Source organism: Toxotes jaculatrix, chromosome 5 (genome assembly GCF_017976425.1).
Source record: "Toxotes jaculatrix isolate fToxJac2 chromosome 5, fToxJac2.pri, whole genome shotgun sequence".
Classification (NCBI taxonomy): Eukaryota; Metazoa; Chordata; class Actinopteri; family Toxotidae; genus Toxotes; species Toxotes jaculatrix.
Genome location: NC_054398.1, coordinates 5,773,745 through 5,801,223, shown reverse-complemented (window position 1 = coordinate 5,801,223; position 27,479 = coordinate 5,773,745). Strand labels below are relative to the sequence as shown.

The 27,479-nt window shown below is 42.2% G+C and overlaps 1 protein-coding gene across 3 annotated transcripts in view; it reads left to right on the top strand.

The window, feature by feature from the left end:
* znf423 (zinc finger protein 423) overlaps positions 1-27,479 on the top strand; it is a 144,652-nt gene that overhangs the window by 7,462 nt on the left and 109,711 nt on the right. For all 3 annotated transcript variants that reach the window (XM_041037878.1, XM_041037877.1, XM_041037876.1), the window contains exon 2: positions 15,933-15,995. In XM_041037878.1, coding sequence (XP_040893812.1) covers positions 15,933-15,995 — 63 coding nt within the window. The remainder of the gene's footprint in view (positions 1-15,932; positions 15,996-27,479) is intronic.

Sequence of the window (27,479 nt, the reverse complement as noted above, 5' to 3'; positions counted from 1 at the left end):
GTTAGGAATAGCCACACTGAGTAACTCATTTATAAAAGCTTGTACTGGCTTTGCATTAAGGCTTGCTGAACCATTAAATGGCTTTCTGAAAGCTTTGTTAGAAATTCCATTGACTCCTCAGCAGGGGGTGGATTTGAGTTTTTGGTGGTTGTTTTTTTGTAACAGGACAAAACAAGCTAATGTAATTGGTGATTGGTGGAGCCCAGCAGTACCATGCGTCGAATGTAAAAGGAGTCATGTTGATTTGCTCTCAATTAGAACCAAATTACTGCACAATTGAATGCTCAGAGAGTAGAGTGTAACGAAGTAGAGTACGCCCTTTTCACTGAAGACAGAGAAAAAGCACAGGTGTAAATAATAAAAAAGAATGATGGCTGCATTCCATTTAGCTTTCTTAGTTTCAAGGTCCTGTGTTGTGCAGGTTTTCTCGAACTATCGTAACTTACTGGGACACTAGAATATAATGGAGCCAATGTGGTATTAGTAACACCTGTGCTTCTTCTACTCTGGCAAGTCACACGTCTGCTGTGAAAAAGGCCCATTGAAAAGAGGAGAGTACAGTCAAATCGTCTGATATGTGTTTGGCTGGATTTCTTAGTAAAGTACCTCAGCGTTTTCACTGGAGTACTTTTCTTTTCTCACCACCTTTACGAAACCAGAAAGTTACCAGAAAGGTAGAAACAACTGCTTCTACTAAATAAAACAAATATTTTTATATTTTTGCTCACATTGTGTTAGAGAGATGTTGGCTAGTTCTGATAGTTGTGGTGTTTTTATATTGACTTACTTTGATTATATTTCAAGGTTTTTGTAGGGCTGGGCGATACAGATAAATAATATAGTATGTGTGTAACCACAGTTTATATATGTTCCCTAAACGTTTCAGAAGCAGGCAATTGGTAGAAGCTCTGCGCACAGAGGAGCCCTCACTCAGTTACTGCAGTACGCACAACTCAGACAGGTGTGTCAACAAAAATAAGTTAGTTTGAAAAGAGTGAAATGAAGCGTTCTAATGTACGATTTACCTAAGTTGAAACCGTGATTTTATCTACCTGGGTGGGCCGCCCAAATACAACAATTGATCAAATACAATAGATCATCAACAATAACAGAAAAAAATGACAATTATCTTGAGCAGTGTGGACCGGTGCTGTGTCTCCCTCCGTGCTGCAGGAGAACTTGGTTTGAGTGCAGATGCAGAGGGAGAGGGGAGGCAGGGCTGCACGGAGCGTGTGAGAGAGGAGCGATACAAACACTGACACAACTTTACTGAAGAAATGGTTTATGTAACACAACATCAAACTCTATTGATGCAAACTATTGTCTCATCCTATATCTTGTTTGAAAACATATTGTTTGAAAATAATACATCCTGCAGGATGTAAATTAGGTGGAAGACGGAATGATGCTGTTAATTAAAACACCACCACTAACTACAGCTTCAAGCTTTACCATAGAGTTCACTGCTGCGTTTTATTTATATGCCTGAAATATATTTCTTTTTGTCTTGTTCCTTCATTAGGTTTAGCAGTGAAAGATTGGTTGTGTTTGAAATAATGGACAAGAAAAGGTCATATCATCTGGTAGGCATGGTTAGGTTTTCATTGTAGTGTGTGTGTGTGTGTGTGTATGTGTGTGTATGTGTGTGTTTCATCTGTGTGTCCAGAAAGGGTGAAGTCCCTCAGTGAGGTGTGTGCATGCCAGCGACAACTCCTTATCAGCGGCCAGCCTGGTGTGGTTGTGCATGTACGCATGTGTGTGAGAGTGTGTGAGAACAGGGCATCATGGGCCAGGGCTGTGCCATTGTAGCGGCTTAGCTAGCCTCGTTTATCAGCTGCAAACTCACTGGACCTTAACGCACACCCACACCTCTAGAGACACACACACACACACACACACATACACACACAAACACACGCACAGTGTAGCTGAGCTCTGTGCATGCCCATAACCTCAGCTTTTAAGAAGAGAAAGATGATGCTGGTGTGACTATACACATGCACACACACACACACACACAGAGCCAATCCAGACCTAGCTTGCCAAGCCCATATCCCCCCACCACTAGATATTCTCAGAGGACAGGGGCCCTTCTAAGTTTCCTCGAAGGCCGTGTGTGCACATTTATGTGTGCAATCTCTTACAGTCTCTTACTAAGAGATTATGCTCGTTTCTTCGTTCAACACTGACTATTTGCCTGCAGTGTGTTTGTCTGTCTAGATCGTGGTGTTTAATTAAGTCTTATGTCCTATGGTGTCTGTTTTCTTGGTTGAAAGCTAATTGGATACCTAACTGGTGGAGTATCTAAAAATCTGTTTTGTTATTAATCATTTTTTAATCTTTCGTTTAGTTTTTAATGTAAAATGTGAGAATATTTGCTCATCACAAGTTACTATAGCACAGTGTGATGTCTTAAAATTAAAAGTAAGCAGAGAACAAATATTTATTGTAGTTTAAGTATCAATTGTTGGTATTTTTACATTACAATAAATTAATGAAAGTTATTTACATTTCACTTATGAAAAAAAAAAGGTTGTTTCACTAACAAGGACCTGATGTGGATATAGCCAGTAGGCATTCATATCTATGATAAATTATGTAGAACTGATATGGGAACAGAAGTACAAATTCATTATTTTGGACATAATTGGAGTCACATCTTCCTCATTCAGGCCCATTTCCCCCCTCTTCCCATCTTCCCTCTCCTGAAGCATCCTGCGTTTCTCCCCTTTACACCTTCCTCCCCTCTACTGTGCCTTCTACCCCCTTCCTCTAATAACCCCCCCCCCCCCCCCCCCCTTCTCCTTCCTATTCTGTACATTAAACATTAGTGGTGGGGGCAATTAGCTGTGCCCCTCTGCACACCTGGCTGATGCATAATATATTTATTGGGCTACCCTCCCTCCCTTCACTCTCTCTGACACACACACTGCTGTTGATGAAGGGGTGACTTTTGGGAAATGGAAATTCTGTGTGCGTGTGTGTGTGTGTGTGTGTGTGTGTGTAAGCTTCATGCTTATTGGTCTGACCCTGCATAACCTCCCGAGTTTGATCAGGTCAAAAGTCATCGTTCTAGTTGAGTTTTCTGAGAAAATACTTGTTCTTTCTCACTTTTTGTTGTTTTATTGGTACACCTTCTTAAAATATATATTTTTTCTGTGGTCAGGTACCTGCTGTATTTTTTCTCTTTTAGTTAGGTCACATAAACACTGAGTGCTCCTTGTTTTTCAGGACATGCATCGTCTTAGGAGTAGATAAGGGAGATTTTTTTTGTCTGTCCAGTCTTGAATGCGCTCTGGTTGCATTTCTACCAGTTTTAATATGTATAGTACATACTGCCCTGTCTGTGGTCCACAAACCACCAAGGACCCAAAACAGTTTTTCTAATTTTTGTGCCAATCATTGATTCATTAATTTCTTTCTTTTTTTTTTTTTTTCCTGTTGTGCTTGTGTACACTCATTCATTTGCACACACACGCACGCACGCACGCACGCACACACACCATGGACCCAGACTAATGTGCATTGTCCTCAGAGCGTGGAGTCTTCAACAGAACAAGCTGCTTGTGTTGTGTTCCTTTTTTATTGGACACTCTGCCGGGTCTTTGTAGTGCACCCCACTATAGACCTACCAATGTTTCTTTTTAGTGCTCGAGTCTTCAGTTGGTTTTTCCAACTCCTTTCCATTCACCTCCCAGTCAAAAGGCAAGGACGCCCTGCTGTGAGACACACAATGGAGTGAGAGGGAGTAGTGGAAAGCGAGAGAGCGAGAGAGGGACTCCACACTGAATAAGAAAGAATAGAAACGTGCAAGAAAATTTATTTTGACCTTTTTTTTGTAACATAAAATTGTATTTTCTTTTCAAGTGGCACTGTACAGCAAAATTCAGTCTAATCCGCTGTCTTTTTTTTTTTTTTTTCTTTTTTACCTCACTGGTTTTCTAAGCCTGTCTGATGACACATGAATAAAATATATTTGTATTTGTAAATTTAGGACAAATTCTGCCAGCACTCCTTAGTAACTATGAGCCTCAACAGTGACCAGGTAATTGTGAAGTAATGCTTATAAATATCTCCATAAGCTTGAAGGAGCAAACGTGGAGTAAACTCCTAACGTAAATGTCAGCATCCACGCTGGTTCTCTGCTGAGGTGTATTCAGTAAGCACTGAACTAATGAATGATGTTTGTCACAGCAGTACAATTATTTCAGTTTTCGAGTCAGCATAGTAGATTGCTTAAAATCAAATGCGCATATCAAATAAAATTGGAATATTTGCTTTTTTAGTAGATAAAAATGATCTCTTAATGACATTCTCCTGCCATTCTCCTTTTTCTGTATTTTTTCAGGATGAAAAAAAAAAAAGTTTCAAGACAGACTTACTAAAATTAGGAGAGCAAATGTGTACTTTATGACTGTACAAGTAGGGTCAGAGAAGCCAGAGTGACTTTTACTGTACTGTGTTGAAACAGCAGCGGAAAGAGGACGAAGGTGGTGTCTTCTCTTGTATGTCTGGTCCCTAATAAAAGCTTTATGCCTGTATCAAGACAGAATGAAATAGGGAGACAGTGTTGAAGGAAAAGTGGTAGAGCAGAAAGAGAATAAGAGATTGCACGGTGAGATTGGTGTGAAGGTGTGTGTGCATATGATGGTCAGTGCAGGCTAATTTTAAAAATGCAGAAGTACTGTCTGCCTTTGACTCAGTTGATAAGCAGTCTGGGGACTAGCACACCCAGTCTGCTCTCCTCTCCTCTCCTCTCCTCTCCTCTCTTCTCTTCTCTTCTCCTCTCCTCTCCTTTCCTCCTCTCTGGGACTTTTTCTGACCCTAAAGAAATAAATTACTACGTTTGCAAAGTAGTTAAATAACTAACTAGCTGAGATAATAGCTCTCTCTAGGAGAATGATATCTATAAATACATGTCTTGTTTATTGACAGGGTGCTGAGCCAATGGGCTTACTCCACCAGAGCAAAATCAGTGTGGCACTTCAGCTTGAATGCACATTGCCTATAGCCTTATCCTATAATGAGCACTTATCTCATGAGTATCTGTTTGAGTGAAAATGAGGAGGCTGTAGGCCTCCCTGTGGTCGGCACAAATTCTAGATATCGATAATTTTGAGCCTGGCTCATGTCTTATCTATTACTGAGTCACTCCTACGTTTCCAGCATTAGTTGATTGATTTTTTTTTTTTTTTTCCCCCATCCGTGGGACTAAAATCTGTTGCTAAGCAATATTAGCAAAAACTCTTCTCACTGGCTAGGATTGTATTTGTTGCCAGGCAACATTAACTTATTGAACATTTTATCAGGAAGCAGTGGGGAACTGAAAAAAAAATCATTTTTATCCCAGAAAGATTTACAACTGTGGTTAAAAGTTACACTTTTAACCACAGTTTTAAACATAAAAAAATAATTTGAAACAGACGGTTGGTATTTCGGGTCGTTTCAAAAATGGAAATCACATTTTGTATTTAGGATAAGATGCTTGATTATACGTCTACTCAAACAAATAAACAACCAGCCACGCTCCAAGCGCACACGCGCTGTGTGTATATTTTTCTTGTTATTCCCAGAAGGAGAGTGACGAGCGAGTTAATCTGTCCGCCAGCAATGCGGCATGACACAAAGCTGTTTATTTCCCTTTTCCTCTCTGTCACTGTCTCTCTCCCTCTCTTTCTCTCTCCTCCTGTAAAGCCTAATCAAGTTTGTATCAAGCTAAATAATGCCTTAGCGTGAAATTGGTGTCTTCAGTCAAAAAGCACTCCGGAGCCTGTACTACAAGAGAAGGCAATTATGTACCCCTCCCCTCCCTGCCTCTCCACCCTCCAGCCTTCACTGCTCTTGTTGTTCATGTACTGTGTGTGTGTGTATGTGTGTGTGAATATGCATGCGCTACAACTGCCATATTTCATTATTTGTCTCATCTGTTCTTGACAACATTTGAGTCTGTCCTCATATTGGAATGGTGAACTCTGTGCCTTTATTTGACTTGTGTGTGTGTCCCCGTCTGTAATGGTGATTGGAGGCTGCTGGGGGAACTTCTAGTTCAGTTATTTCTGGCGCCCTCCCCAGAGTCGAGGTACTCCAGAGGAATGCTTTCCCTCTCCTCCTCTTGCCCTCTCTTTCTCTCTCTGTCCTACTCCTTATCTTTCTCCTTGCTGCCCTCCTTCACCTCTCGTCCTTCCTCACTGGTGCTTTGATCCTCAACTCTATCTCACCTTTCCTCTCTTTCGCTGACTTCCCTTTCCAGTCTTTCTCCATTCTCCTTTTATCTTCCTCTTTCCACTTGTTTTCCTTTTGCTCATCAGTCTCCTTCCTCTCCTCTTCTTTTCTCTCCCCGTCTCTTCTGCTATTGATTCCTCTTCCCGCCACAGTCTGACAGACAGAAAAACAAATGTCAGATCAGAGAGGCTCTTTAATCTCAAGCTGTGTTGTTTGGCCCTGAACATCAACTCTCGGAGTGTGTGTCTATGTGTGAAAATGAGTGTTCTGCTCTCTAGGTGTTGAGAGAGGTGAATTTGTTGTGTGTTAATAAGCAGCTTTTAGTTGAAAAAGCTTGTGTGTGTGTTTCCTGTTTTTGTAGCGCTTCATGTGCATTGCATGCGTGTGTTTATGAGTGTGTTTGTTTATGTGTGAAGAGTAGGCCCAGTTCCCAAGTAGGAATAACACACTAAAGTTTTAAAAAGATAAACCAAGAAAGCCTTTCATTTTCACACATGTATTAGAAATGCCATTCTGTCTTTAGTTTAGGCTTTCGTGGTTTTCAATCTTACATCTGTGTGTGTGTGTGTGTGTGTGTGTGTGTGTGTGTGTGTATGTATGTGTATGGGAAGGTGAACTGATGTGTGTATAAGAGAAAGTAAGAGGGCATGTGTGTTTATGTTGTCATAATATGTTGGGGGTATGTTCGGGGATGTTGGGGAGGTTGCATAGCAACTCAGTTGGACAGCACAGCATGGCTGAAAACCACAGTGAGCTCATGCTATACAGAAACGGACAAAAGAGAAGGTGAGGGGACAAAATGGGTGAAGAGACAAGGATTGTTGGGATGGAAGTGCAGAGGGAAGAATGATGGGATGAAGTAGTGAGAATTGAAGGTACGAGAATAACAAAGACTATGAAAACAAAATCAGATAGCAGAAACATTCTGAATCGAAAGACAGCGAGAGAAAGAGAAAATGATGAGAGGGGACGAGGGAAAGAGAGAGACAGCGGAAAGAGAAAGATAGAGAGGGCGATGGAGCTTGTCCGCCAGGCTTGTTTGGTTGTTGTTCTTTCTCTCTGCCATCCATCTAAGCCCTCTGCTACCTCTGTCCCTTTGCACACACTCTCGCAAACAAAAGCAGGCATGCACACACACCCACACTGTCCCAAACCCCAGACTAGCCTGGTGTTTCTGGCCACTGGCTCAGTGCTTCGGATGTGTGTCAGTGTGTGTGTTTATGTATTTTAAGGCTGTTTTGTTCAGAAAGCACGCAGGCAGAGAGAGCGGTTTTACTGCTGATAAAAGTATTTGGTTAATCAGCTTCTGTCCCTGTCCCCTGACTAGAAGTGTTTGCATGTGTGTGTGTTTGACACAGGCCATTGAAGTTGGTCGGGCTCCCGGGGGGTGGGCTGGCGATGGAGATTGGCATCAGTCCTCGGCCAGTAGCGTCGCAAAGTCGTTCCTGAGGGACAGGAAGGGCAGCCAATGAGAGAATCCCATTGGAGCTATAGGGAGAAAACGGGTTGTGGAGGGGAGGCGGGGGCTAGGAAGTGGGTTGAAGAGGGGAAGTAAGAGGGGGGAGAGGGAGGGAGACGGAAAGGGAGGAGGGAGGAAGAAAAAAGGAGTGTCTAGGATGAGAAGGCGACACAGACAGATAAAGAGAGAGAGAGAAAGAGAGAGAGTCGGATGACAATTACCCTCTTGACTTCTGTCCAGCACCAGTTGTCAATCAGCCCGCCGCTCGGGGAGAAGAACCAGCCTATCATTGGCTACACTGACCCATATCCCGCCTCTCTGGGCCGCATGATTGGCCACAGTGACCCGTTCGCCAAAGAGATCTGGGAACACCAGAGCCTTGGGCTGCCCTGGGAATAAATGGCCCTGATACTGTGCGTGCAAGCATGTGTTGTTTAGGAGGAAAAAAGACAAAGGGCTTTCTTACTGAGGCTATAACTGCTTTCATGGGACAGAAGAGGACGAGGGACACGCATAGATGGGGAGCAAATGGGAATGTGGTAGAAGAGGGGAGATGCTGAGGGAGGTGAGGAAGAGACATGGAGAAAAGGACAGACAGAGGAATGAAAGAGAAACTGACAGTGGGTGACTGAGGAAGATGGATGTTAGAAGAAACCATGGAAGGGGAGCAGTGGTCAGGGGAGAAGCACTTTAGAGATGGAGAAGAGAGAGATGAGAGCAAGGAAAGATGGCAGGACATGGGTAATGAACAAGGGAAGACAAGAGGGAGGGAGTTTGGATGAGGTTAAATACAGGAAGAAAAGATGGCGGTAAAGAGAGTAGTGGAGAGAGAGGTGTACTGTGGTGCTGCTTTGTTGTGGCATGTGTGTGAGTGTGTGCATGCTCATGGATAATTAATGACAACATTTGTGTAAATATTTGTTTATGATAGCATCATCATGATGCAGAGGCACAACTTCATTTTGACTTCTCTGTTCCACTTCGCAGATCCTCTCTTCTCCTCACCCCTCCTCTCCTCACCCCTCCTCTCCTCACCCCTCCTCTCCTCTTCTCTTCCTGTCCTCTTCTATGCTCTCCTCCCCTCCCCTCTTCACCTCTCCTGTCGTCTTATCTCCTTCTCTCCTCTCCCTTCCTCTCCTCTCATCTCCTCTCCTCTCCTCTCCTCCTCTCCCCTCCCCTCATCTCTCTCCTCTCCTCCTCTCCTGTCCTTTCCTCTCTTATCTTCTTCTCTCTCCTCCTCTCCTCTCGTCTCCCTTGATATATTGTAAATCTAAAACTGGAGCGTTCCAAAACAGCCTCTTTGTTGTGTGCATTATCTGCCAACTTTAGTATAGTTAACCTGCTTTTCCATTATGAGGGCTTTATTTTGGTACAACAAACTTTTTCAGTGTTTCATACTCTTCATTGCAGGGCTGCAGACTAACTTTTCCCACTAGTAGCACTGGTGCTCCCTAGTGAAAATCTTTGGAGCACCATCACAAAATTCAGGAGCACCACTTAAAGTGACATGCAATGCACATCTAACACATTTATAGGTTTTCATCCTAACTGTATCCTTGTTAAATACTTTGGTTATAAATGGATAATTTACAGAGATAACAACATAAAGTCATAAAGTAGTGCTTAAGGAGAAAAATCATTGAATTAAATTGTTTTTTTTAAAGCATAGACACCAAACAATAATTTTGGTACAGTTCCATCAGTGTGTCTGTCCCTGCATAGTTTATTTTTCATGCTGTTGTTGAGTTTTGCGAGTGTTTCATGTTTAAAGTTTGTAGTCAAGTCGGCAAACTTAGCCACATAAACTGCGTGAGCCCCTCCTGTCAACACAAGATCACTGGTTGATTCCTTGTCTGTTTCATCTTTAAAAAAAAAAAGAATTGATAGTTCGTTTCATTGTCACCAAAGGGCCAAGCGAGAGTGAGAGTACTTATGGTCTGGACACAGGTAGATGACATCCTGCGCAGAATCGTCCCCATCCCGTGTTGGTTATGACAAGAGCCTCATGTTAGCTATCCACTTTGATCACTCTGTTTCTCACTCACACACATCAACACACACATCAACACAAATTCTCACCCCCCCCCCCCCCCCCCCCCCTTGGTGTTGCACATGAAATACAACGATGATTTAAAAATAAAAATAAAACCAAAAAACAGGGGATATATTTATGAAATTTACTTTCACTGTCTCCAGAAATGGGTAGGAATACAGTATGACTAAATGGTCAGAGTCTGGAGCCCTGCTGTCAAGAAAGCTTAATAGAAGCAGGTCACATCCTCTTTTCCACCTGGGATGGAGGTGTTGTAGTGGCTTTGCTTGGGTGTGGATAGAGCAAATTGTGCGTAAATATAGGTCATCAAGTGTACTCCACATCGCTGTTTATACTTCACTTGGAATAGTTTACCAGTTACTACAGCAGTAGGTTTGTTTTTTTTTTTTAGATTCAGGTGCTGTGTTGGAAAATATAATTAATTGTCCTCATTGTTAAACCCATGTGTAAATATTTGCTGTGCATTGCTAAAATTAGAGACTGCAGATGGAACTCACATATCATTCCTGGGCTGTATGATGAGTACAGGTGTTCAATCACCTGCATGAGAGGGACCTCATACATTTTACTAACAGTTGTGGATGACTTAGCTCTCAGTTTTAAGCCTGTTCCCCAATCACATCGAAAAGTAATATTTTGAAAGGTTCAGCTTCGTGCTTGAAGGAGCTGGGCTGAGCAGTACAGGCTCCTTAACTGCACTATGCAACCACTGTTCTATGTTGGAAATATTTTTAAAAATATATAATGAAAAAATTACATATTTCTTTCTAGCATAAATGTCAAAGATCTGTTTTCCAGTTCCTGTGTGTTTTTACCTGGACATTTGAGACTCTCTCTTTGTGTATGCGTGGACACGTTGTCTGTCACTGTGGACACCCTGGTATAACACCCTGCTTGACTGTTCAATGAACTATAGCTGCCCATTACAATGCAAACAGGAGTGATGTGCTGTTTTGTGTTGCAGTTGTTTCGGTTACTGCTTGTGTGTGTGAGTGCCTGTGTCTGTGTTATGTGTGTGTTTGGATCTGATCATTTAATGGGGCTGTGTAGTCTGCAGATGTAGTTGACACTGTTTATTCTATGTTTGTTCAACTTTGTGTGTGCGGGTTTACACAGGACAGATTACATGGTGCTCTTGTATACTTGTTCCTAACTCCAGCACCTTCAGCCTTTGTCTCAGACGTTCCTGCCATCTGCAGACTTCTTACGCCAATCTGTGGAAATTACCCAGGCTGCCATATAAATACAAATAGTCCGTATTTATAATATGTTTACATGTTGTGAGACTGCATTCATTAGAGGTTCTTCAAAAGTTTAGTAAGGCACACACTGGAGCTCTCTAGTTTAAAGCATACCTCACTTCCAGGGAAATCATGTCTTTACTGTTGTCATTAACAGTAACTACATTTGCTATACTTGCTGAAACACACATCTAAAACGCACATTTGACAGAATAAGGTGTCTCAGGGGTTAGCAAGAGCAACAACAAAGGCAGCGCTTAATTGTTGTGTGTGTGCAAGAGTGTATAGATGCTCAAAGGATTCCCACTAGCATCTCGTTTGCTTTGTGTCACACACACCCACACATATTATGCACAGGATTTTTGTTTCTGATGATTGTGTGCAATGAGGAGGCAGATTGTGTGATCTCTAGGCCTATGATGTCTCAGTGATTATTGGCTTGCCTACAGGTACGCTGCATCTGCCTCCGCGTGTGTGAATGTCTTTGTGTTTTTATTTGTGTGTGTGGCCGTGTTGCATAGCGCAGGATGATATCTGAAATCAATATCACAATTAATTGTCACATATAGACATGAAAACCTAAGATTTTCCTCTTATTAAATCTCTCAGCATCACTAACATTAGGTTGGTTTAAAATAAATAAGACCACTTTTTATAAATTTTTTGCTCAGTTATCTCCTAGTGTTACTTCTTAAAGCCTGAGACATGTTTAAGCTTCTACTCCTACTGAGCTAACAAGTGGAAAACAATGTCAGTGTTTCTCTGTTAGAGGACAGTCAACTTGATTTGCCGCAGATTAGCGTTAGTTCTTAATGTCCCTGCATGCCAGCTCAGATTAGTCTGGGTGGGCCTCTGCTCAGGATGTCATCAAACTCCATGAACTTGTAATTCCAAGGCAAAGACAAGAAAATAATAGCAGGTAGAAACATCTGTGTGGATGGACGACGGCGGTCTTAAATTAGGGGCTTAAATTCAGATAAACCAAAGGATAAAGTATGGCTGGTGCCAGATGTAATTAATTATCCGTTTACTCACCAAAGTTTTCAGTTGACACAGCCTTCTGGAGCAGCCTTGTGACAGTTCACCAACAAAGCCTTCCTAAAAACAAAAAAAAACTCTTATTTTGTCAAATAAAAGTAACTTCCATCGACTCCTTGTGCCTCAGAAATGATTAACCTGTGCTAACGGGATATTTAGTCAGTGCCTGCAGGAAGCGCTGGGCTGTTAATCGGCTTATTGTGCCAATTTACATTTTTCAAACTAGAGGCCTGAGTGTGAAGGGAAGTGAGATGTACTGTAGGTGGAAAAGAGATGGAGCAGCACACTAGTGGAAAGGCTCACTAATTGGATACCTTGAGTGCCGTATTATTATAATTTTTTTACCTTGTAGACACATATCCTTCCCTACATATACTGATGTCCATATACAGGTCTCGCTCTGAGAGCACAGTTTTCCTAATGGTGTGCACTGCACACAAACCTATACACATCTGCACACAGACACTCACACACACTGTCTTGCACACACTTACAGTTGAATGCTCTCTGCTTTTACTCACACAGTATGTGTATTGTGTACGCATTCTCAACCCTTCCCACACAACCACATTCACCCCCCCCCCCCCCCACAGCAACCCCCTGGTGTGTGCAGGGTTCACAGTAACGGTGTGTGTGTCTCTGAGGGGGGCAGAGAGGAATCTGGGAGTCTAAATAAAGCTATGTGTGCTTGGCTAATGAAACACACTGTATTCCCCGCAGTCTCATCAAGAAAAATGGACTTTTATTAGAGGCAGAGTTACCAGTGCATCTAGGTCTTTCTAACATCCAAAACTCTTCTCAACTACCCTAACAACTCTGTTTTGTCATACCTCCACCTTTTTGTCAGGGAATGAAATACAAAGAATCCCTGTCACAACAAGACCAGGGAAGCCCTGTTCAAGCAGAGTGTGGTCACAGTGGGGAACGCTGCTCGTCATAAACTGAACCCTATAATTCAGATCTCTGTCTGTAAGTGAGTCAGGTCCCTCTTGTTATGTAGGTTCCAGAGGATTCATTCTAATATATATATATATAATATTCTAATATAATCATGCAACACAAGACGTAGGTCATTTGTGAGAGAATCTGCTAGGTGTTCTGGGGGAAAGCCCCTTTTTATTAGCTTAGAGGAAGTACGTTGTTTTTCTTCTGTTTTTCTCTTCCCAAACCTTCTCATCTGTTTCTGTCTGCTGTATTTGGCAGACATGTTCTTCATGGTGGGAGGTCTCTATCCACGCTGGGTTCTGTTCAGGCAGACGTACAACCTTCAAGTCGAAGTCCTGTGTGTGTCTGTCTCGAGTGCATACGTGTGCGTTCGCTGTTCTGTGTGTGCGTACGTATTTGCCGAGGGATCCATTAGTTCCTTATTAGCACACTGCGGTCCACATCTGGCCCTCAAAAACCAGCTCCAGCCTTAAATACTTGGAGGGTAACTTCAGACTCGATCTTAATACTGTAATCCTGAACCAGGTTTGTTTTTTCACACATTGGGACTCAGTCCTTCTGAACAGTGGGTCATTGAAATAGACATACATGGCAACACTTTGCTGTCTATGTCACATCCTTGGCAAGATGCTGCTTATTAGTTTGGTCTAAATGTGCTAGGGCCATGAACTGATCAATTACTCTTCACTGAGAACATGCAGGGGGAAAAATGTGATCTCAGTGACTTTGACTGTGACATGATTGTTGGTCTGAGTATTTCTGAAACTGAACAAAAAACAAAAAACATCCAGTGAGCGCTCTGCAAACGGAAATGCCTTGTTGCATCCCTTTATGGCAACAATTTACCATCTTCTAATTCCAGCTTGATCCCATAACTCGCTCATGAACATGATAGTGAATTCAGTGAACTTCAGTGGCTTCACAAGTCACCACATCTGAATCCAGTAGAACACCTTTGGGATGTGGTGGAACATGTGATTGGCAGCTTGAATGTGCAGCAGTAAGGGTGTGATGCAGTCATGTCAACGTGGAGCAGAATCTCAGAGGAAAGTTTCCAACACTTTCTCGAATCAGTGCCACGAAGATCTGAGACTGTTTGAGAGCTAAGGGAGGAACTACCCAGTATTAGTATGGTGTTCCTAATAAAGTGCTTGGTGAGTGTACATACAGTCTGTGTGTGTGTTTGTGTTTGTGCGTGAGGGAGAGAGAGAGATTTCATATTTGTCTCTTTATAATTGCAAGTTATGGGAGGAGCCATACTTAGCCTGTGTATGTTTTGTGGTGTAAAATAAACAAGGCAGTTGACCTTGCAGTAAATCAAGATTTTCCCCATATTTTTGTGGAAGAAATGTCTGAAATGATTGTGGTTTTCATATTTATCCCGGCTCTGGGTCCATTTCAGATTCTGCTTTAGGTTCAGTATGATAGCAGTTTTTACAGTGCTTCATTTGCTCCTGCAGCAAATATAGCTTCCTGGCTGCCTTAATTCACAAAGGTTAGCGTTTGCTACAGACCAGCACATCACACCTCAGGAGAAGGCAGACATTTAGAGATATTCTTACTTTGTCCTATGGTATTTATCTCTGACTTTTAAAACTGTTCTAATGTGGCTTTAAAAAAATGCTGATTTAAATAGAATATCTTCATAACTACATGGAACTATTAGTGTTTGGTTAATGTTAGATGGATGTTCATTATGGTGTCTATACTAACCTGAGTTGTAATGAATCTTGTCATTATTCACATTAAATATTTATGTTTCTTTAGTCTTCTTTATATTTTGGCTGCACATAGATATCTGATTAAGAATGGGCTTTAACTGGAACACGGCAAAGAGAGGCAGGTTTGTTTTTCTTTCTAAAAGGAACACTTCACTGATTTATAACTTCTTGTTTTCATTTGAACTTTTGGCGCAGCTTAAATGTGAGGATGGGGTGGGTCAAGAGGGAGCTGATGAGGACATGGAATGAGGAATACAAGGAGAGGTATAAAAAGTTTGAGGGGTGGAGGTCACTGGAGAGAGCAGGATGAGAACCAGGATTTCAAATGATCAGAGACAGAGGTGAGTAAGTGAAAAGTGAGGAATCGCATGGTGGGGAGGGGGTGAACAGGAAACCCCATTGTGTGGTGGCTCCAGCCATTTCCTGTTTGTGTGCCAGCTGCACTTCCCTCCTTCCTTTTGTACCCAGGAAGTCGGTGTCACATTCCAGCTCTGATCAACTCTGTGTATGTGTGTGACAGAGAGGTCTCAGGACATTGTCATTGTCAATACCTACATGTTTGTTGCTTTCCTAGTCTATTTTAGGAGTGTTAAAGAACATACGTTTACAGAAGATAAACGTTTTCAGAGGTAGAGATTTCACAGTCCTCCCATTAAAACACCATTGTAGTGGTTATGGTTTGTAAGGAACCTGCTTGAACTTTAAATCCAAAGTTTTGGTATTGGAAGTGGAAACTATTAGATTTCTTAGAAAAAGACATATAGTCTATTGTTAAAACTTCAGGCTCCTCAAGTCTGTTAGTAATGTAATTACTTGATTATTTTCATGATTGTTTATTGGCTGAAAACCCAAGTTGACAACGTCATGTAGCTTGTTTTGTCTGACCGACAGTCTGAAACCCAAATGTACTCAGTTTATTAGTAAATGGGGCCAAGAAAAGCAGCAAATCCCCACAAATGATACACTGTTTGACATTTTCACTGGACAAAAATTATTTAGCAGTTAATTGATTGTCAAAACAGTTGTTGATTAATTTTCATTAATTGATTGTTTCAGTTCTGAATTAGATTGAGGCCGGTTTTGGTTGTGGTCTTGGGCTTTTGGTCATGACCCTGGCCCTTGGAGTCGTGGTCTGTAATGTCTGACTGATTTTGATCTCCATGTAGAAAACTGAGTTTAAACACACAGTAAACTCTAAACCTCCTTTTTTAAAATTTGTCTTTCTCTCGCTCTACCTCTTCCTTTCTCCTCAGCGGTAGAAGAAGGGGAGTCTTCAGAGTGTGGAGGCACCTGGGATGAATCAACTGTCCAGACAGGTTAGTTAGACACATGCACACAAGCACACACACACTCACACACAGTGATATTGTAACAGAGTTCCTGCCAGCTGTCAGGTCCACAAAAGAGGCTCAAGTATATGCGTCTCCCTCACACACAAAAACACAGGCACACAGAATTTGTAATATCAATTCCACATGGTTTATAATGGCCAGTTCAGAGGGATATCAAAGAGAAGAGAGAGGAAAAGATGGAGAAATGAAGTGAATGTAGAAGGAATTAGGATGGAGGGATTGGTAAAAGTATTAGGAGAAGGAGAAAGCATAAGAGAGAAAAGTGGAGATTTGAAAAGAGAAAAAGAATTAGGGAGAGATGTGGAAAGAGACAGTGCACTCACTGGTCTCAAGAGTCAGGCTGACTGGAAAGAGAGATGACAAAGGGGATATGTAGGGAGAAAGATGGGTGGAAGGGGGGACAAGAGAGAGATTTGTGTGCTTTTTCACTACTCTCTGTGGTCTGGTGATATCTTGGGAGGAAGTCAGAGAGATGGAAGGGCTTTTCTTTTTATTCTTTTCTTGGATTTTGTTTTTCCTTGTGGTTTCTCCAAACCAACTTCTCCATTTCTCGCTCTCTCTCTGTCTCTCCCTCCCCTCCTCCATCTTTTCTTCTTTCTTGTTTCCACCCTGAGATGGAAATTTGAAATTATCCTGACTCTGCCTTTTGCCTTTATTGAAAAAGAATGACTGAACCCAGCTACTCTCTGAGGTTTACGTATGAAGTGAGAAATAATATAGATTTTGAGTCTAGACAGAAGGATGGCAAGCAGATGGATGTGTTTAGATGGAAAACCAGGCTCTAAGTGATCCTCATGCTATATGCAAAATGTTTTCATTCAATTGAAAAATTCTAACAAATAATAATAATAATAATAAATAATAATAAATCTTAGCAGTCCCAACTTCTGATATACTGTGCTGATTTGGCTCAGTTTTCTAATTAAGCTTGTAGGTTTTCAGATGCTAGTGAGATTTAATGAATTAAAGAAAGCACAAAGCTTTTTTGCATATTATTAAATTATTTTTTCTTTATTGGCAAGAGCTGTAAAGCTAGATATATAGTGTAGACATCAGCAGGTATGCAGTATGTAGAGTGTCTGAAGAAAGCCAATTTGAAGCATCCACCTCAGCTCCTAAAGATTATTCTCATCATTGATTAATCTTCCAATTATCTTGTCCATTAGTTGTTTAAATTAAAGTTCCCAGAGTCTATTGTGAGGCCTTGAAATATCTTGAATTAACAGTTAACTATCAGTGAAAACTAAGGAAGCCAGAGCATGTTCATGTTCAAGGTGAATGATATGACAGGAAGTACAGTTATTAGTATTATTAGTGGCTGTAGTTTTGGGGGATTTTCCTTTTTATCAGTATCACAACTGCTGTAATGAGTCAAAGAGTCCGGGGTGAAACATGTTTCATCTGCTCATTTAACATCTTCCAAACTCTGTCAAAGGTGGTTTGACTACTTTAGGTATTTGTCAGCTGTAGCTAGTTCTGCTGCTCTGGTTTGCAGCCTATCAGAGAACAGTTAAACACTTCCTCTGACTAGATCCCAACAGGGAAATAAGATACTGCTGAATGTGGTAAATATGCAGTTATCTCTCTCTCTACCTCTGCCCTGTCTCTCGTTCAGCTCTACAGGGATAGGAGGATAGGAAAGTATGACCCTTGGGGTGTCTATGACGTGCTGAACCCTCCCAGCCTTGCCCCCCTCCCCCTCCCTTCTTCAAACCTGTGCTAACTCTCCTCCAGGGGCCGCTGTACGGGTCTACATCTGTGTGTGTGTGTGTGTGTGTGTGTGTGTGTGTGTAGGTGTGTGTGCATGTTAAGGGGGGTGCTGACTGAGGTCCTGGGTGGCTCACTAGAACTGCTGTGTGTGTCAGTTCCTGCAGGAAGCCAGAGTCCCATGACACACACACACACACACACACACACACCTATCTCACACTCTTCCTCCCATAAAAACATACTGTCCCATATTCCCTTACTCAGCCACTCTTCCAATTTGGATTTTACCGTCAATTCCCTGTCCCAGCATCCTCTGCATCACTTTTTCTCTCTTTCTCTGCGTTTGTTTCTTTCTGCCTTCCTAAATCTCTGTGTCTGTCACTTTCTGTCTCTCTTCTTCCATCCCTTCCCTTTTTAACTGTTTATCTGCACTCAAACAAGTGTTTGTGCGTGTCTGAGTGTGTGTGTGTGTGTGGGTGTGTGTGTGTGTGTATGTGTTCAAGCAGATTAAAAAGAAAAAAAAAAAGACCTTGTTTTCTTTTCCTGGGAGATGGTGTTGACAAGGACGGGGTGAGAAAAAGAGGAAGAGAGAGAATGGAGAAGCATACCTTTCCATCCTACTCTAAAATTCACAAACTTCCACCCCTCCTCAGTCTTTTCTCCGCTCTATTTTGTCTCTCACTCTTTCGCTTTCTCTGGAAAATGTGTGTTGAGTTTGGAAAGACCCGCGGGAGGGAAAGCGGAGGGAGGTGGGAGGGTGACTCGAAGGGAATAGCACTGAGCCAACCCATTCTCCCCTCTCCTACATCTCCTTCTTTCCTTTCCTCCCCTTGCTTCCTCCCCTTGGCCTTGCTGCCCCAGAGAGGAGCCCTCAAAGGCTATAGGTGCCCCAGCACCCTCCGACTCTCCTTCCCTCTGTCCTCAGTGGGACAGAAAAACAACTTGTCATCTTCCTTCCTTGTTTTCTCTCTCCTTCCCCCACTCCCCCAGTAAGAAAAAAGAGAGAAGTTGCCAGGAACAGAGAAAGGGAACGAGAAGGAGAGTTGGGAAGGGCAGGTAGCAGCAGAGTTTGTCTGTTCAGCCTTCATCGTATTGAGTCTTGTGTACAAACAAGGGATGAGACACATGTCCAACCAGGCAGGAGTGCACTTTGGAAGCATGTGTTGATGTGTGTGTCTGTCAGTGATGAAATCGTCCTCTCGAGTCTTGTTTTTCTCAATTCTTGTCTGACTGTCTACAGTAGACAGCACACACACTTACGCACACATACACACACTCACTATTTCTCTTGGACAACATACACACAGACACACACACCCACACACACAGTCACATACAGAAAGAGCCAGTGAGTCATCATGGAAAAGGTTTGTCAGGTCCCCAAAGCTGAAACTGAGAAACTGAGACCTACTGCATTATTGTTATTCACAGTTTAAGAACTGTGTGAATATGTGTGTGTGCGTGTGTGTGTATGTATGTGTATCCGTGTTTGTGCTTATGGGTGTGTGGGGACACAGACGCGATTGGCCGGCCAGAAAGTTGCCTCCACCTCTCAGATGACAGAAAGTGTCAGTGCAGCTGGATCAGTTTTGTTTACATTTATGCAGTTTTCAAACTTGAGGTGTCCTTGAAACTTAAAAACAATGTGAATGGCATTTTCACAGCAGTTCATATATTTTGTGTTTAATGCTACTCTCCAGTGTGTAAGTGTGTCCGTGTGCACTTGTCATCTGCTGTCTTCTGGGAGTATTTACCATTTAAAAAAAATGTCAGCAGAGAGGTATTTCCTCTGGTGTAATGACCCAGAATCCTTCTTCAAATTCAACAGCACATGAACGGACTCTATATGTTCTGCATGGTTGTAGATTAGAAAGATGGATGCACCACAGTGATGTGCTACTCTATGCGTCTGGCTACGTTGTGGTGCGTCGCTGTGTGGGGACAGAGGTGCAACGTAAGTTTGACCTTTGACCCTGTCTTTGCCAAGTGTCTGTTTCTGAGCCTTTTACATTTACTTTATTCGTAGAGTGAAGAGAAACTGAAATAAACTGAAACAAAATGAAATGATAAAAAACTGAAAAATGGGAACAGAAAACATTTATGAGGAAAATCCTCTTCCTCAAAAAATATATTTAAAGTTGATTTAACATAGCCATGAAAGTCAAACAAGTAAAATTGTTTGTCCTTCATTATAACTAGATTGGAGGATGCATTTACATAATCTCAGCTACAATCCATCCATCCATCCATCCATCCAACCATTTATAAGGCAAGTGTGTCCAGTGTTATGAAATGTGATGTGTATATAAAGGAAACATAAAAAGAACATGATACAGATGAGAAGGAGAGAGAATGAGGAGAGATTACAGGCACTATCACTGTTTTCTGGGTTCACTCTAATATCTTTATGATGACCAGAGTGGAGATAAACAGGACACTGGTCCTTCTGTCTCTCTCTCTCTCCCTCTCTCCCCCCCTTCTCTTGCATCCTCTCTCTCTTTTCCTATTCCTCTATCCCTCTCTCACCGCTACCCTCTGGAGGTCCATAATGTAGTTTTAATTTCCCCAAGGCTACCACAGGAAAACAGTTCCCGTGTACGTGTGTGTGTGAGAACTATTATTGCCTGCTTGTGACAGCGCACAGTGCATCTGTGTTTTTGTCTGTGTTGCAGCATTTAAGCCCTTTGTTTTTTTTTGTGTGTGTGCAATTTTTGTTGGTGTGTGTGTTTGTGCACCAGAAATTCAAATAAGTGAGCAGCTGTCAACTTTATTGTGAGTATGCTTATCTGCCAATCTGTGTGAGTCTGTGTATTGCATGTCTGGCTGATTTTTATGTGTGTTTATTTGTTTATATACTGTGTGCGTGTGCATGTGTGTGTGTGTGTGTGTGCATGTTTGTTACCTTGTTGGGGCCTTATCTGGTGTAAACATCGACCTTGTTGGGACCAACAGTCTTGATGGAGACCAAAGCCTGGTCCTAAAGAGGCAAACACCTTGGTCCTGGTTAGGGTTGGACTGTACACAATGAGTGGAAGTCAGTACAGCTATCCAAGCAAGGATTTGTGTGCAAATGTGTGTGTGCACGTGTGTGCCATTTCTGCTTCCTTCCATGACGTGAATGGCTCTTTCATCATCCTGTTTCCAGACTTTGTGTTGGGTGCTGCTCTCCCTTGCCGCAGTATGTCCCAGGGGTCTGTGTGTGCACGTGTGTTCATATGTATGTAGTGTGTATATGTGTGTGTGTGTGTGTTTATGTGTGACTGGTACTCTGTGGCGCAGATCTCCTCCCGAGGGTGTTGGGCTTGTATTGTGAAAACACACACACACATACATACACAGACTATGGTGGGGGAAAGAACATGAGGTGGGGGGTTAAGGGGAGGGGGTGAGGAGAGATGGCTGCTTTATATAGCCACCTAACATACACCCACACATATATATACACACACACACACTCAAACAGCACAAACAGAGTGAGGCAGGGGGTGAGAGAGGGGTGGGGGAGTCATTCTCCTGAGAGCGAGAGAGAGCAGGACTGTGTTGTTGTGTCCAGCTGCACCTGTTCAGCCTGTGTGTGTGTGTGTGTGTGTGTGTGTGTGTGTGTGTGTGTGTGTGTGTGTGTGTGTGTCAGTGTACATCTGAGTGTGCGCTCAGTACCAAATGTGTCTACCATTCTTTGTTTCTGCCCACTTCTCAACATTTTGAGCTCAGATAGGTAGACCATTGTGGTGACAGTTACTGTCCAACTAACAGCGTCTTTTCATTGTAGTAATGTGTTTATATGGAGGGTGTTCAAATAAATAAATACAGTACATACTGTATATTATTCTCAGGACCAGGTTATTGGGTTCATGAGGCCAGACTAAATATAGGAAACACCTCTCAATAAAAACGCAGGTACTACACTGTGTTAGTTTAGGTAATACAGTGCACGAGGGTTGACAGACGTGTAGAAGTATGTAGATGAATGCATGAGAGGATCAGAATGTGGATCAAAAACTATTTGTTAAAGTGACGCAAAACATTAGCCTGTAAAACAGGATAATACTCTTCTAAATTTCATTTTGCTGCTTCTGTTTCAGTGTCCTGGTATTGTGCATGCTGGCTCATTGTCAGACCGTCATGGGTCAGTGGGACAGCTGAATAGAACAGAGCCATCGTTAATGTTAGTAACACCTGTGCTTTTCCTCCGTGACAAGTGAAAATGTCTGCTGTTAAAAAAAAAAGGACTGTTTGGGCAACTTTTAAAGCTTAAGCACCAAAGAACTGTAACACTGAGTGTGATATTATATATGATTATATTATATATGATATTATAATAATAACAACTTCCAAAAGACTGACAGTATTGTGATGTCTCACTAAAGTGACAGCTTCACTTCTAGTGTGTTCTGCTGAAGGTCTGTTTAAAGATCCAGGAACTGAACGTGTGGCCCAGTCTCTTCAGGGTGGATCCTCATTGAAGAACAATAAAAGAGATGCAGCACTTTCCATCTGTGTCTTGCGTTTACCGTAACACCTGGAGCACCTGGAACAAACAATATTCACATAGATTTTTGATCCGAATGACCAGAAGTCCTTAACTATCACAAGAAATGATTAAGAATAACTGTAATGTACCTTTCTGTAACGTGCGGCATAGCTGATTCTATGTGAATCACCCGGGTTCTGACTAGGTAATATTTGCCCGTAGGGCACTCTAAGAAAGCCATGTGATGCAGGTCTGACTTTAACCTCGTGGCTGGTGCTTAGCCCTGCTGAAGGTAGTGGTGCCCAGCCAGGTGCCTGTGAATCCTGGACCAGTGTGGAGTGCGATGTGGAGCAGAATGAAAGCCTTGTGTTGAGACTGTTTGGTTTCTAAACATTCTCTTGGAAGCTCCACACACACTTTTTTTCCCACCTTTTGAAGCCTGTTTTAGGCTCACACAGACATAGATGTGTGCGTGTGGATGTTTTATGCATGCTTGGCTGGCAGATATACATCTCACTGAGCTGCGGAGTGTGTCCCAGACAGGCCACAGTACCAGCTCCTGGCTGCCAAATCTAACACTTGAATAACTACTTTACCTTTGCAGTATTACAGCATGTTTTATTCCCCTTTAACTCTTCCCTCCAGCTCTGGCACTCTTTTGGTACACTTTTATCACCCTGGGGCAGTTCAGAAACACTTCCCAGAGTTCATTAGTTCCTTGGTTTTCTTCCCACAAAATATATATGGATGTACAGTGGTCATGCTGACCGTGTGTGTTTGATTTTGGGTGTTCCAGTTTGTGTCTCCACTAGCTTGCCCTGATAACTGCTCACAACAGTGCCACACAACCAGCGAGTGCACTTTAATCCAGTTTTTCCAGTTTTGAGGATCCTCTGTTCAGTTTACTGTGTATCCCCCTTTTTTATGAGGGGAGAGGGAACAAAACCTGTTTTTGTCTGTCTGTCTTTCTCTGTTGTGTGCAGTACGTTTATGGGTTATTATCATTTAGCTCACTAATTACCTCAATGAACTCATTTTAACATTAGTAATGAGAGAACACACACAGACAGACACACACGCAAACACACCCATGCTATGAACACACACACACACAAAAACATCCACACGCACTCTTCTGTGAGCCTAACGAGTGGTGATTAGTGGGTCTCAACTAGGCGTGGTTAGGCTGTGTAACATCATTCTGCACTGTGGACTCTGCTAATTCACTTCTCTTTATCTAATTACCCAGGGTGAGCACAAACACACACACATGTGCACACAAACACATGCACCAGTACGCCGCACACACACCACCACCACCACCTGCATATATCTTTCCTGCAGATATGCAGAGTGACCTCATTATTCCTGGGGTATCCATTTATATATTTATATTTTTTATCTGTTAATAAACAGCCCACTGTCATCGGGTTACTGAGGCTGGTGGGTGCAGCCAAGAATATTGCTTATTACCTTTCCTCAGGAGACACACAGTGTAAAAACATCTTTTCTCCACATTCATACCTGATGTTGCATGCTGTCATACACATGGGCCTGCATATGAAAACTGACTTAAAAATAGCCCATAATACAGGGGTGTAAACCTGTCCCCTTTTGGTGAAAATCACAGTTTTTAAGCTAAAATGGGTCATTTATGGGATTTGTTCAGATCTGTTGAGTTTTTTAAAATTGAGGTGGGGGTCTGTATCTGTGAGGACAGAGTCATGGGGAATGAAATGAAAAGCATGACTTCTGAGTTGTCAAAAAAAAAAAAAAGCATGTGCAACACACCGAGTGAAGACTGAAACAGGCTGTCTGTGGGAGGTTTGTGACTGTCCGCATGCTTTAAGGTAAGAACCTCTTACAGCGGTATTATGATAATGTTAACTGACTTGTATGACGATATGTCAGCCCTGGGACGGCTTTTAATCAGCCTGGCAAGATTGGGTTGATTTCGTTTAGCGAAAGCTAGCCATCACAATTTGGTTATGATCAGTTAGCATACTTATTTCAAATTCCACTTGTATAACGTTACCATTTTGAGTTGAGCTCCTCTGTCAGAGTGCCAACTTTGATGGTTCCATTTTCTTTATTATAACTACGACGTCTATTTAACACAACTATAGAATGTCACAAGAACCGATTGATTGTCCCTGCAGGTGCAAAATCATGGGTCAGTGCAGCAGGTAACTGTACTCACTGTGTTTAAGCAATCATAGTGCAAATGCCGTAAAGTTCTTTTTGTATCCATTGATAAAATATATATCTGATGCTCTCATTCCTTTTAGTATTTAGGTTGTTTTAATATTTCTGATGCAAGATGGTGAGTGGTCTTTTAATTTGCACTTTAACATGTAATATAGTGCCCACACAGAGACATTTAACCAAACGCTGCTGGTTAGGATGCCATATTGAGGTTTAAATACAAGATCTGTATTATACTGTAGAAAAGGAAGTGACAGTTCCAGAGAGACTCAGTTTAGTTTTTTTCTGCACATAAACACCCTTTTTTTCTTGCAGAGCCAAACAATGGGTTTCAATCCTTGTCTCTAGGACCCTGAATACTGCTGGTTTTCTATCCTACCAGCTAGTTAATTTCATTTAATTGCATTCACTGTGCATCCCAGGTGTGATTCAGTCCCTCATTACATGGCTGGAATAAAAATCAGCAGGGCTCTGTGACTCAAGGACTGGTAGAAAACCACTCTTCTGAAACATATGCTCTTAGGTGAAAATTATGAGTCTTATTGTGCATATTGCTGTGCCTTTCATTCAGTAGTGAAATTTGTATTTTTTAATATTTTCTATAGTTTAACTGCAAGACTTGATTTTGATTTATTGTGTGTCTCTGTGGATGATGTAAGAATAAAACAGGGTGTCTGGGTTTGGGATTGGAGGGTTTGTGTTTCTGCATGTGTGTGTTTTTTTGTGTTTGTGTGAGAGAATGTGCAGTTATTCCTGGCATAGGGACAGTCTGTGACTCAGAGATAATGGTTCTCTGTAGAGCGAGTGCATGTGTGTGTGTGTTTGTGTGTCTATGAGTGACTATAGCTATATCCCGCTGATGGGTGTGTGTTAGCCTGTGTGATTTTGTGTGTGAAAGAAAGAGGCTGCGAGTGGATGGTGCACACATACTATTTGCTAGGGACCACTGTCGTACTATTCAATCAATACTCCGACACACACACACACACACACACACACACACTCCCCTCTGCACCCTAAGCACCCATGGGAGTTGCCTGCTTTCATTAAGTAGGCCTGCTGCTTCGTTCTGGTGTGGTGGGGGTGGGGAATTATAGAGAAAGAGAAAGATGTAAGAGAGTTTTGTAAGAAAAAATACAAAAATTAAGAAGAAAGATGAATGTTTGATTTATAAAGCTGTGTCAAGCCAGTCTTAAGTTTTATATTCCAAATCTGCTTGTATCATATTTGCGTTTTCAGGTGGTTTTAAAAACTTTATTTTTTCCACACCAAAACACACTGAAGAACATTTTTTTCTGTTGTTAAACAGCTGAATGGGTCTGAAAAGACAATCATCAATGCTGCTTGTAAACCAAGGTGAACAAAACCTCCTGAGCTGCTCCACTGAGATGTCTGCTAATTCACTTTTATGCTTGTGATGATATCTGACCATGCAAGCTTACATACAGACTAAGGACAGGCTATGGTTTTAAAAACTTTTTTTACACACTAAAATACACTGAAGAGCATTTTTTGTTGTTAGACAACTGAATGGGTATGATATGGTGATCATAAATGCTGCTTGTAAACCAAGGTGAACAAAACTTCTTAACGACTTCTTAACGTTACCACAACAAAGTGCGTGACTGTGTCTGAGCGGCATCATTTAGTATAAGCTTCTTTTTTCCTGTCTACAACATGAGACAGACGTTTTCAGGTTTACTCACTGCACAAAGTGTTTTCAGTGGATATAACTAATGTTGGTTTAGTGTGGATGGAGAGGGGCGAAAAGAGAGGGGCAGATGTGTTGGCAAGTTTAGGTGCACACAACGAAGTGCGTGCTTTTGGTAGTGACTCATGGAGAATGTACTATTTTAGACTGAAAATCTCAGCATCACTCCTTCATGACATGTAAGTACACACAAATTGGCAGACACATGCTGTGGCCTAGTCAGGAGGTCTGCTTCCACAGTCTGAGAATTGTAATGATCATAAGCTTACAGTGACAGTACTTTTCCTAAGGTCCCCCCCATCTACTTCTGTCTGAGATCCCTAAGAGGACACATAATTATCCTGACCATGCGTGGAGTGAGGTGGGTGGGTAGGAGGTGCTGGTGGGGGTGGGGTGGGTACCATACAGACCCCCCCCCATGCAAACAGAAACACCACCAACTGTGTTAGCCTCTTTCACCCTTTTATCTTCTTCTGTTGTGACACCCATTTATCTCTCCTTATCCCTCTGCACGGTGATTGAGGCCTGAAGACCAAATAAAAGGATGACTAGAAAAGAAGAAAACAAGTTCTCAAGGAGAAAAGAAGGGAGAGATGAGGGCAGAGGGGTGTATGATGGAACGGTTTCATCTGGCTTCTCCCTTAAATTCCTGTTAGAGATTAAACATCTTCTGTCCAAACAGTGAGAGATCTTTCTACAAAATTAGCTAAAGACGTTTGCTGTGTAGCATGAACATCTTTAATGTGGTGCAACATAACTGCACTCCCGAGTTGTTGTCAGTCGTACAACACAACTGTACATATTTACATTCCAGCGTGCCCACATCTATGTATGTGTATTTGTATATGTGGACATTTATTTACTCATCCCGTTACTGTGCCCTCTGGTATGAGTTCATCTGTGTGTGTTTTCGCATGTATCTATGTCTGCGTATGTTTGTGCGCGAGTGCACAATGACCAATGTGTATGTGTGCATGCATGCAATGTGTGTGTGTGTGTGAGTGTGCATGCATGTGTGCGCGTGTGTGTTTGTCAGCCAAGGGGCCACTTTCTCTCCCTGGCCAGACGGTGCTCTCACCACTGGACAGATGGCCAACACCCTCCCTCTCTTCTTCCCCATCCCTTCATCTATCCCTCCTTCTCTCCCTCCATCGCTATCTTCTTCTCCTGCAGTCCCCTAAACACCCCATCACCTCAATCCCCCATTCCCCACCTCCCAGCATCCCTCTATCCCTTTCTCCCACCACACCTCTCCCATAATAAATCAGAGTGGGATGCAGCCTGTGCACCTTGCTCTAATTTGTCTCCCATTCACTCACAATCACACTGTCTCTCCTGAACTCATAGACTA